The 12098-nt window shown below is 43.8% G+C and overlaps 1 protein-coding gene across 1 annotated transcript; it reads right to left on the bottom strand.

Annotated features, from left to right (window-relative positions):
* Nucleotides 1–682: 682 nt before the first annotated feature.
* LOC117000277 (intracisternal A particle-promoted polypeptide) lies at nt 683–7739 on the bottom strand. Its single transcript, XM_033067793.1, has 8 exons — nt 7397–7739; nt 6882–7313; nt 6395–6550; nt 5489–5656; nt 4573–4710; nt 4141–4263; nt 3257–3477; nt 683–2449 (listed from the first exon to the last, which is right to left on the bottom strand). The coding sequence occupies exons 1-8, from the start codon at nt 7698–7700 to the stop codon at nt 2225–2227; spliced, it is 1767 nt and encodes a 588-aa protein (XP_032923684.1). The 5' UTR covers nt 7701–7739; the 3' UTR covers nt 683–2224.
* Nucleotides 7740–12098: the final 4359 nt, after the last annotated feature.

Below are 12098 nucleotides of genomic sequence, written 5' to 3'. Positions count from 1 at the left end.
AAACAATATATTTCAGAGCTTTCTGAACATAAAGGAAATAAAATTGAGTTTGTGAATGAAAATGTTTTTTCTATTTCTTCTTAGACATGGCATCTTTTAAGATGGGTCCAGAGAAGAGTCCTGTCTTTGTCTTGATTGGGTAAAAGGTGCTGAGGATCAGAGACCAGATAATCAACCAGCTTCCAAGTTTCATTCAAACTTGACAGAATCAGTTACAAAACCTGGAGGAGTAACTTCAGACAACTGCAGACTCCCTCAAGTTCCATTAAACCAGGAAGTTTACAGGTAGAGACGAGAAGTAAACCTGTAGTTCCCAAACTAATAAAATACAGCTAAGGTAGTGTTTCTCAAATAGTTCCAAGAGGGATCCTGAAATATTAAGAAGAAAGACGAAGAAATTTTACCTCTAATTTTGTCCCACAGAGGGCTGAATAGAGCTGGTAAGATAGTCAGACTCCCAAGAAGTCTGAGTGATTTTACACTGAGAAGAGAAATACATGAGTATTTTACTGCAGTGTGTTACTTCTACCACTCAAACAGTCACAATTTATAAACAATCTTTCCCTAGTGTTCTACTGGGAAATATGTTTTCCAATAAAAAGAAAAAAATTACCTGTAATATGAAAGTGGCAGTAATGTAGTTTACTAAGTTATGAAAGCAACCTATTCAAGAGCATTCCAGTCAGTTCTGAAAATGCATTTTATTATGAAAAACAGTTTAAACAAGCTTATACTTGGAAAAAATCAAACCATTAATTCAGACACATAAGAAATTCTTTGAAGTAAAAACACACACAAGATTATGGGACAATCAGAGAAACTCTCCATCATCTAGCCTGTTTTAGCCCAAACCTATGTCAAAGTTTAGTACCTAGATTATTAAGGTACCTGCAACACTGACCTTGGAGGATTTATTCGTGTATTACTTTGTTAATTTAACACAAGGAATAGTGACCTAAACAGCTCCTTTGTCTACATGGTGTCAGGCTTCCTGTTTTGTGACATTCCAGTTGTGGTTTTTGTGTTCCAGAATAACACTGTCTATCAAAATTCATGCAGCCTCACTTCAGACTCCATCCATATCATCCACAGCTGTGCTGAAAATACAGCCACAGTGTGCAAAAAGCAATTTCAAATATGTTAATTGAGTCTAGAAATAACTCCAAACTCTTTGTAGTATTGTTTTACCAAGTGTATCTGAGCTAAATACAAATTCCTTAAGAGCACACTGATATCATCACTTCAATGCTAAATGCAGCTAATTCTACCACAAAAAGCTCCATTGGCTCACATTTGGATGAGGCAGGATACAAGATGTAGTGAAGGTGAAGGAGTGTGCTTTGTAGAACAGCAAGTATCCAGTGCCAAGTCTCAGCATGTATCACACAGGGTAAAAACACATTTGACTCTGGGGAAAAAAATATGGGGGCAAAAGCCTTTCCCTGTGTTTTTATACTAAGAGCAGTGCTAAACAGAACAGCCAATCTAATGAATAGCATTTGCATTTAAAATTCACCAGAACTTACACAAAATGGAGCTCCATTGGCATCACTGACACCACTGAGAAGAAAAGCCAGCACTGAAGGGGAACAGCATTATTAGAACTGTGAGGGCACCCTTCCAGAATAAGAAATGCTCATCCACTCACCATTCAAATTTGTGAAGTAGCCAGAAAGTAAAGATCCAATTCATATTTAATGCCCACCATGTCCAGCAACAGAAAAGAGGCTTAAATGCATCAAGGTCATAAGTAGAGGCACCAAGTCTTTCCTGTCTGTTATCTTCTCTTCCTTGTTTTCTGCCAGAAAAAGAACTAATGCCCAAAACGCCCATCTGATCTTACCTACAGGTAACTCCTTGCTGTTGAAAGTAACTCACTTCCAGATTGCAAGTCTGGCTAAAGTGCCAGCTTAGTAACAACGTGATTAATGTCTCTAATGCATTGGAATTATTTCTTCAGATTTTTACAGGGCAAATTCACCATTTATTTCAGTGAGCTTAATCCAGTTATAAGAGGCATTCCTACTCTTAACAGAATACTTCCTGAGACACACACTGGATAAGCCAATTTACTTTGAAGGGCTTTTCCTTTTGCTCAGGAAAATCCCTCTGATCTAATTCTCCACTGAAGCTCCTGTGTTAAAAGAGGTTTCTGGCCAATGAAACAGGAAATCTGAGGAGACATAATTTACTCATTCCTTGAATGAGCTTTCTTCTTTGTGTTTTACAGCACAGCTACGCCTCCTTCGCAGCGGCTGGTAATCATGTTGGCAATTTCAGTCCAACTGTCCATGTGAGGGTTATAAACTTCAACAGAGTCAGAGGTTACTGGAGCAGCAAAATCAGGACTGGGAGCTCGGCCTCCTGAGGCATAGAGAAGTCCATTCACAGCCACAACACAGACACCAGCTCTTGGGATCTTCATCGATGCAACTTCAACCCACTTTTCCTGACAAAAAGGTGAAAGATCAAGAAATAGCTTTAGGGCATGCCCTTGAATCTGATACAGTAACTTTTGTATTTAAAGACTAAAACCTATACAAAGAACACTGTGTATGCACTTCACAGGCTTACATGTGGTATGTGTACAGCTCAAGACAGGAATGACAACACTCTCACAAGGGGTCCAAATTGTGTTAATCTCTAAAGAGATACCATACTGTCTGCACACAACACCTTCAGTCAGTGCAAGATGCAGTCAGTCTCTAAAATAGAGCATGGTACAGTTTGAGGTGGAAAACTAGATTCAATTTGAAAAGCAAAACAGATGGCACATGGGATTATGTTCTGGTTTTAAGTGTAGCTACTCTTCCAAAGAGCATTGTAAAAACATGAGCAATAACAATCTAGAGAACTTTTTCATCTTCTAGTCATGCTGAAACCACTACATTTTGATGCAGAACAAGATCCTCAAATTTTGCAATAAAGGGTAATTCTTACCTTTAAAATGAGTTTTTTCTCTCTATTCAGATTATTGAACTTTCTATTGCAGAAGGGGAATCTATCCTCTCATCTTAACCCTAAGAAGCATTTACCAAACTGCAGTATATCTGTGCATAGTTAAACCATGACAACTACTTAGGACAGACCCTGAGATCACCAAAGCTTTGTTTCACTCAAGATGCCCTGCCAACAGTGAAAAGGAAATGGAATTCCCAGCTTTTTCTTTTTAAAGAAAGGAAGCAGGATACCTCTATAGCATCTTACACAAAGAGGATGCAATCTGCATTTATGAAAAGAAGGTATTCTGCCTTACCTCTTCAAATGAGTATCTTTCTACACTAGCAAGTGCATCCTGGGATTCATTCCAGCCTCCCACAGCATAGATACAATCGTTGAGAGCAGCTACACCAAGATAGGCTCTTCGGGTGCCCATTGGAGCGAGCTCAGACCAACGTTTAGAGATGGGGTCGTAGACTTCAACAGAACGCAGCTCTACTCCTTCACTGCTGATACCACCAATGACATAAATCAAACCTGCAGAAACAGAGTTTCTCCTCTTTTAGGCTTCATAATACAGACAGAAAATTACTGCCACAACACAACTTTCAGCCTGACATTAAGGTGGTTAAAGAATGTCAGAAAAATCCTCCTTGGCTACATAAAGCTTTTGCATGAGCAGCTTGAGGCTTGAGCATTAGAAGCTCTGTGGAAAGCAAAAATTAATTAAGTGCAGGGGAAGGAATTCAGAAGGTTGTAACTGCTGACATGGCCAAGATCAAATACTTAGTAAGCACATGTATTAATCAAGTATTTAGACATGTCTGTCTTAAAATAACCTGTGACAAGTCTTCAGATTGTCACAAAGAAAAACATGCAAATCCAAATATGGAAGATAAATAAAAGCAGTATCAGAAAGAACAAGCAACTGCTAAAAGACAAGCTGTATAACCATACTGGCAACCATGTAAAAACTTTTCATGGGATAAAAGGCAGAAGACAAGAGAGAACTTTATAGTCCTTGAATTCTGAAGAATTAAAAATAGAGTATTAGACCAACAAACAAGTGAGGCACAAACTCCTCAATGTGTGACTGACAGCTCAGTACAAAACAAAGGTAAGAATTCATGACTGAGACATAAAGCTTCAAAATCCAATGGTTGTTGGAACTATTTAGGGATATAACTTAACAATATTCACCTTGCATTTCACAACACCCAAAGCAGTAACGGGGCTTAGCCATGCTTCCCACCACATCCCAGCTATTCTCTTCAGGATCAAATCTTTCTATTGTGTTGCCAATCTCTGCTCCAATCCAGCCTCCTGCAAATAATAGCAAACACAGGAAGGAATTTAATGGCATGAAGTTGTGTATTAGCTGCATTTTTAAACATACAGTGGACTGTTCCAGGACAAATTCTGAAATCAGCATGCAGTCAGTTTACAATAGAAGTAAGTTACAACTAATCCACAGAGATTTTAGTAGATATGTTAATACTTATGGACACAGCTGTTTTTCAAAACTTAAGTTTGCAAATTTGTATCACCAAGATGTAATATTTAAGATCAAATCAATTTACAAGTTCTAAGAATTAACATCTTTAACTTCTCCTAGAAAAACCCCCAACTTACCCAAAGCATAGATAGCACCATAGCATGTGCACACTCCTAGTGCACAACGGGGATGGTTCATGGAAGCCACAGTTGTCCATTGCTTAGTAACAGGATCATAACATTCAGTACAGTCAAAAATCATTGAGTTGTCCTCACCTGCATAATAAAACCAAGAAGAGTCAGGGGAAATGCAATGTTTTGCACTGCAGATACAGAAACATTCTTCAACTTCTTCCAGGACAGGCAACATTTGAATACAAAATTTATCTTTTGGCCAAATGGCCAACATAGCAAAAGCTTCATTTATACCCAGAACTGAATCATCACAACCACTTTCATCAATACTTTGTGAAATGTTATTGAAAACATCAGAGGTAAACAACCACAGTGCTGCACGCTTTACTCCTCAGCACAACTGACTGGGTTTTCAAGACCAAAGAATGAGCTCTGTGGTGACAAAAGCAGTCTACATATGCATTCTTTCGTGATGGGCTGGTAGAGCTACTCATCACATCCCTGTGCAAACAGACATAACAAGCCTTTCCAGGCAGGCAGTGCACAAGTGGTCTGTCCTATGCTACTGCCTTTTATGTTATGGGCTTCTGCTAGATTGTAAGTGAGAAAAGAAATTCCATTAGTGGTGGTATACAAAGCCCACAGAATAGCCAACATCTTTGAGTATATCTGTACACATCTATATGGTAACCTGTGAGTAGCTACACCATGAGTGGAGAGCAGCTTAGTAAAAACTGGCCAGCACAGGATCCCTAACAGGTGTTCACAGAGCAGTGACAGTAGAGAATCAATTCCTTTGTTATTACACCTAAAAATTGTATTATACTCAGAACCACTTAAAAGAAGAATAATTTTGAAAGTCTCCATACATGAGTTTTCTAGCATTCATGTAAGAAAGAAAGCTTATTTCAGCTGTTACCTCCAATGGCATAGACCATTCCTCCCACCACAGCCACCCCCAGCCCGCTCCGGGCCTGGTGGAGAGAGGACACCGTGGTCCAGTAGTGGCTGAAGGTGTCAAATCGCTCCACACAGCTGAGGGCTCTGCTGTCACTCCAGCGTCCTCCTTGCAGTCGGGTGTACCCACCTGCAAAGTAAGTGGAAAGGCCAAGTAAGAGCTTCCTGTTCATCCTCATGTTCCTGTATCTAAACTATTAAAAATATTACAGTAACAGCCATTAGTCACTTCTAGCAGGAATTGGATTTTTCCAAGTAGCTTCGTTTCTCCAGCATACAAGGAAGAATGGTTGCCTTGAGGGTCATGGAAATGGTGCTGAGCTGATTCCGCAACACTACAAATATTAGAATTCATGTTTTCAGTAAAATACAAGGATCAGCCAACAGCCTTTGCTCTCTAAGCCAGTGCTACAGCCCACAGGGTGAAACAAACATGTTCCCTTCCAATGTAAAGCTGCAGCTTGGCTGAAAAGTCAGAATTTCAAGTATCCCATTATATGAACCAAAGTATCCTGCACAGAGAAAACTTCAGCCATCAGAAAAAAAAGTGCAATGAATTTGCATACACCATTCCAGCAGTGAACCCTGGGTAAATCCTCTGCTGATCTGCAACTTTCCACCCAAGGCAAATTATTTTTGAACAGCAAATATGGGCTTTGAATGCCATGTCACAATGACAAGAAATGTGAAAGCTGGACTTCTGTGCAATTCTAATCAAAGCAGCTAACATGGTAACTCAGCCATGATGAAACGTTTTGCTATCTTTATATATTTTGATTGTTAAAAAATCCTCGAGTATCTCCTTCAGTACTGCATTCTGAGATACTACTTCATTTGTTTTATAAGGTTCAAACAGCCACATTCTAACCTACTGCATAAAGGTACTTCCTGGCTTTCCTCCGGGGACGACCTTTAGAAGCCTGCAGAAAACTGCTGACCTTGTTCTCTTTGGGAGACTTAGAGACTTCACAATATTCTTTCAACAGAGTTTGCAGGGCCACCCGAAGACTGAAATCTGGAATACCTTCAGGAGTAACATAGGCAGAATAAGAATAAAATGAGCAGAATTTTTAAAAAGTACACTGAAAAGTAACAAACTGTAAGCAATTCAGTTGTAGAAAAATTACTAACTTCTAAAACAGCAGACAAATCAATGTTGCTTACTTTTATAAGGCATTTTCAAAAGCATGTTTTTGAACTAAGCTGAGATTATTTTTTTAAAAAGAGCTTTTTTGCTATATATATTTTCACTCATCATGCTATTAATGTAAAAAATAGTCCATCAAAGCCCAGTAACTCTGAACAACACATGGTTTGCTCACATGCATGCATCTGATATTCCTTCTTTCACTTACTTTCTATGTATTTCAACAACCTTTGCGCTGGTAGCAGAGGGAATCGAACAGGCTCCAGTACTTCTACGACATATTTCTTTCTTTTCCCCACATCCTTCAGAATCCATTGCATCGCTGCCGTGAAAACCTGGTACTCGTCCTCGATGCTCAGGTCCTCGCTCCGCAGGATCTTCACGAGCTGCTCCTTGGTGAGCGCCAGGAACTCCTCCCCGCTCTGCACCTCCAGGAAGTGCGCGTGGATGTAGCTCTCGGTGAACTCCATCAGGTCGTGACAGGCGATCTGCTCGGAGAACTGGAAGAGGCCGATGCAGTTCAGCGGGTCGATCTGGCCCTTGAGGAACTCGCAGCAGAGCTCCACCACCTCGGTGAGCTGCAGCATGTCCGCGGCGACGATGAGCTCCTGGACGTTGTGCTCCGCGATGCTCACCACCCCTGCGGGCACCAAACCACAGCGGGGCCCCGCTCCAGCCTGCGGCCGCCGGGCACCCGCCCCTCGTCCCCCCGCCAGCCCTCACCTGTGTAGATGAAGTCGAGTAGCGTGTGGAAGGTGTCCGCCTCCACGCCCGCGATGCGCACCACGTCCCGCCCGGACTCCTTCATGCCGCCCGCGAACAGCGCCGCGAAGTAGGGGCTGCTGGCCGCCAGCACCAGGCGGTGCACGGGGAACGCCTCCGGGCCCACCTCCAGCCGCACGTCGCAAAAGCTTTGCCCGGCACGCAGGCGGTTGATCTGGGCCAGGAGGAGGCGGGCATGCCGCTCGGAACTGGAGCTGGAGCCAGAGCCAGAGCCGCTCTTGCTCGTCCCGGCAGTCGCCGCCATCGCTGCTGTGGGCACCGACACCCCCGGCGCCGGCCTCGCGCCGCGCACGCGCACGGGCCCCGCTGTGCCCGCTCCGCTGTGCCCGCTCGGGCGCGTGCGCGAGGGGCGCGCGCTCCGCGCTGAGGCGGCTCTGCCTGGGCGGGGCGGGCACCGCGACGGGGCGGGTTGAGGGCGCCGTGAGGGCTCCCTGATTTCCAGGGCTCTGTGCGTGTGCCGGGCACCGTGTGTGCCGAGCGCCCTGCCCTGGTTCTGGTACGTCTGGCCACTCTTTTGTCTACTCGCCTGCCTGGGCACCTGGCCCCGTGAGGCCCCACAGGAATCAGGGAATCATCAAGGTTGGAAGAGACCTTTAAGATTATTCATTCCAACGGTCCACCCAGCACTGGCCCTGTAACTCCTGGATTGCTAAACCACATCACCCAATGCCAGATCCACCTGCCTCTTGAACACCTCCAGGGTGGTGACTCCACAATCTGTTCCACTGCCTGACCACCTGAATAGTGGAAATTTTATTTCTAACATCTAATCTGAATCTCACCTGTTTTAGCTTAAGGCCATTTCCTCTGGTCCTCTCACTGCAGGCACAGTAAAAGACACTGACCCCCACCTCAGTATAGCATCCTTCCAGGGAGTGTAGACAGCAGTGAGATTCCCCTGAGCCTCCTTGAGACTCCTCCTGCTGCCTCAGCCACTCCTTATAAGACATGTTTCCTAGCTTTGTTGCCTTCCCTGGGCATCTTCCAGCACTTCAATGTCCATTTTAAAGTAAGGAGACCCTACAGGCACCTCTGTCCACTTTGGGCTCGCTCCCCGCTCTGCAAAGAGCTTGTTAGTGGTTGTCCTTCAATAGGTTATTCATTTAGTCACTGCCTTCATAACCACTGTCCCTCAGTCCTAGTCATGCTTTTACAAACTGGATCCCTGTCCACCTCAATCTGTGCTTGTGAGAACTATGGCTATGTTGGGGAGAAATTGCAGCTGCCACCAGCCCAGGGAGCAGCAGAGATGGGAGGCAGGGACACTGCCTGGGACTGTGGCAGCAGACCAGTGTTACAGAGTGGATAAGCATCACATACTGAGGTAAACACATGTGATCACTGGGTCTGGCAGAGCTGACACTGATCTGAGAGAAAAGCATCCCTCCTGAGTTTTCCACAACTGTTCCAGGAGCGTGACAGGCAGCTGCAGCCCAGCACCCCCTTTGTCCATAGTGTCATGCCATGTGTGGGCCTTCCTCTTCATTCCAGCACAGATGTTTCATCAGTATCCTGCAGCAGCACCATGTGGGTCACTGAGGTCAGCACTGATCCTGAGGCAGAGTGTGCTTCCATCTTAGTCTGTGTAATTCCCTGAGTCACAGCATGCCTGTGCACTGATGGGGGATGAACATCAAATACCGAGTTAAATGCATGCAGTCACTGGGTCCTGCAGAGCTGGCACTAATTCTGAGAGAAAAACATCCATCCGGAGTTTTCCACAACTGTTCCAGGAGCATAACATCCAGCCAGAGCAAAAAGCAATCAGAGAGCCACTTGGAAGGCTTCCACATCTATTTACTGTGAGACTGGGAAAGAAAAACACGTCTGCCTACAGTTACAATGGTCATGGCCCCTCAGGCTTTTCTCATGATTCTGCATTTCATTGTAATAACTTTTTTATGTACTTCTGGAAAGAATCTGAATCATTATACCCTTGGGGGGGCTGTTAGTTTCTCTCTTCATCAGCATTACATTCTAATTACATTTATTCTAATTACATTTCAAGTTGGCCTTCAAAAAATACCCATAGAAAACATAGATCTAGAGAGAAGGTTTCTGCAAACACACACAGTTGGATGCATGCTGATATAACTCTGTAAATTTTAAGCTCAGCTAATAAATGCATTGAGGTTTTTTTTTCTTTGATGCATCAGTAAAAGAAACCAGACCCCTCTCGTGCTGACATTTTATTCATCGGAAGCGGCCTGTGAGTAAAAGGCTTAGAATTCTCCTAAATGCCAGTGGCTTGCTGGCTGATGTCAGCTGTTAGACTCTTGGCCAGCACTAGGATTTCACACCATAGTGCCAAATTTATGGACGCAAAATAGTGTTGCTGAGAGAGCTCATTTTGCCCCAAAGGCCTGTGCTGTGTTCATAGTTCTGCCCCCAGCAAAGGGCACCACCTCAGTGGGTGTCTTCTGTGGCCACACAGGAGATGTACAGGATGAAAATAATGCTCCCACATTCTATTGTGAATCTCCTGAAACATGAATAAGTCTGAAAGTACCTTTGACAGTGTGAAATTGCACTGTGTAATGAGGAGGCCTTTTGATTAACCAACAGCAAGTCACTGTAGTGAAGGAATTAAAAATGTCTTCAATTTTAATATAATAGACTTTAAAAAATATATTTGCCAAAAAAGCCAGCTGAATCCTGACTGTCATGTAGGACAGGTGACAAAAAAAGTCATGCCCTGTGCTGTTCAACTTGTCCTACTGCCCACATCTGCACAGAAGTGCTGCTGCCACCCTGCCAAAACAGTGAGAAGATTCTCACAAAAAACTATTCAGCTTTTCTCTTGAAAAACCCCTGTCCCACAGAGGCCCATGGCTGCTCAGGTTTCCCTGCTGAAGGGTTCTCAGGAAAACCTTTCCAGATGCCTGGATGGTGTGCGGAGCCGCGGGAGGTGTCTGTGCTGCTTTTCCCGAATCCTGCAGGTGCCGCTGTTACCACAGGGAGATGTATTGGAACGTGAATAAAATCGGGACTGCAAGGTGACGTATTGGAACATCAACAAAATCGGGAGGCTGAAAGGTGCTGCCTGTGCTGATGCTGAACCTCTCCTCTCTTACAGTATGATTTAAGTTTGTTTGTTTGTTTGTTTGCCCTGAACTCTCTATAGATGGAGAGCACTTAGTCTTAAACATCTAAAACAACCAAACACCCACGCCAAAACCTAAAAGGAATGATAATTGTTTTGAATGTGCACTTCTGCCTGACTGCTTCTTGTCAGAACCTGTGCATTACACCTGCAGTTTTGGGGACCATTTTGACTTAAAACCCCTTGCCATACTTGACTGCTAAAATTCCCTGTTGCAGAGAAGACATGAAACTCAGGCCTTGATATTTTTGTAGGTACATCAAATCCTATGGGATCCTTTGTGATAGGGAGCCACTTCCCATTGCAACCAGAATGTGCCAGGTCTAATTCCTCCCCCAGCTGAATGGGTATGAAATCTTCACTTCCTGTTGCAAACTGCATTTCTGCACTTTGCTCTGTGTTCTGAGGCATCTGCTATAACCTTTCAGTGGTACAGGCAGTTGCCATTTTTGTTTCTAAAACCCACTATAGTTGATACTTGTGTTGTAATGCACTGGATCAATCAGAGGAGAGGTGTTCTATAGCCTCACCAAAACGGAAGGGAGCTTACTTTGTGTTTTGGTGTGGAGATCACAAATCTTCATAGGATACAACCATTTTTGCTCCACTTCCCTAAATTCCATGAGGATTTGAACTCAAACTTCTTCCAGGAAAGCCAAAATTGCAAAAGCACAGGACTAGCAAGAGTTCATGAGGAGTGCAAGCATCTGTAGTGTACTAAGCTGCATCTTTTACACTTCCAAGACATCTTGTCTCTGCTAAGGTCTAGGTTTTTCCCAGATGTCCCATTTACTCTGGATGCCTTTGCATGCCCAAATCAATGATGCAGATCAGCAGTCTGTGGATGCACAGTTGTTGCATGTTGTTGTGCAGCCCCTGGAAGGGGTAAGACAAGGCAGGCTGCTGGACTTCACATTCTCAGCCTGGAGAAAAGGGTCCCTGACTGCTTGTAAGGTATTTCTCAAAGACAGCATTGGTTTACCCCATTATTACCCCAATAGTGATAATCACAACTGCTTATTGTGTTTGTCTACTCAGCCAAAAGCCTCTAATGAGCTACAGACACTATATTCTAATTAGATACCTGCATAAACCTGTTGTCGGCTTATGCTTTCACGTGATACATAAGCTTCAGTGGATAAAGAAGCTTCCCTTCAGGGTCTGAATGCTTCCTATCTCAGTGGGTTGTGCTTCACAGGGTGATAGCACATTTTCCAGACTCAAGCTAGGCATGAGAACACTCTCTCTCGACAGGTTTGGGCCTGGCTCAAAGAGCTATTACCTTCATTCCTGTGAGGGTTAATGAATCTTGATGAATGTGTGTGTATGTGTGTGTAGGGTAGAGGTCTGAACTCAGATTGACCCAAACACAGAAAACAGGAGAGGTCCCCAAAGACAATCTTTCTGCACAGGCAGCCCCACAATACAGGGCTTGTGTGAAAACATTGAAGTTTTCACACTGCCAGCAAGGTGATGATGGCTCTGTCCATTTCTCAGCTGAACTGTTGATGGCTTGGGAAACTGTAAAGCTCTCCTCTC

This window comes from Catharus ustulatus, chromosome 9 (assembly GCF_009819885.2).
Source record: "Catharus ustulatus isolate bCatUst1 chromosome 9, bCatUst1.pri.v2, whole genome shotgun sequence".
NCBI classification, from domain to species: Eukaryota; Metazoa; Chordata; class Aves; order Passeriformes; family Turdidae; genus Catharus; species Catharus ustulatus.
Note: the sequence above shows the minus strand (reverse complement) of the source record. Positions and strands in the feature narration are given on the sequence as shown.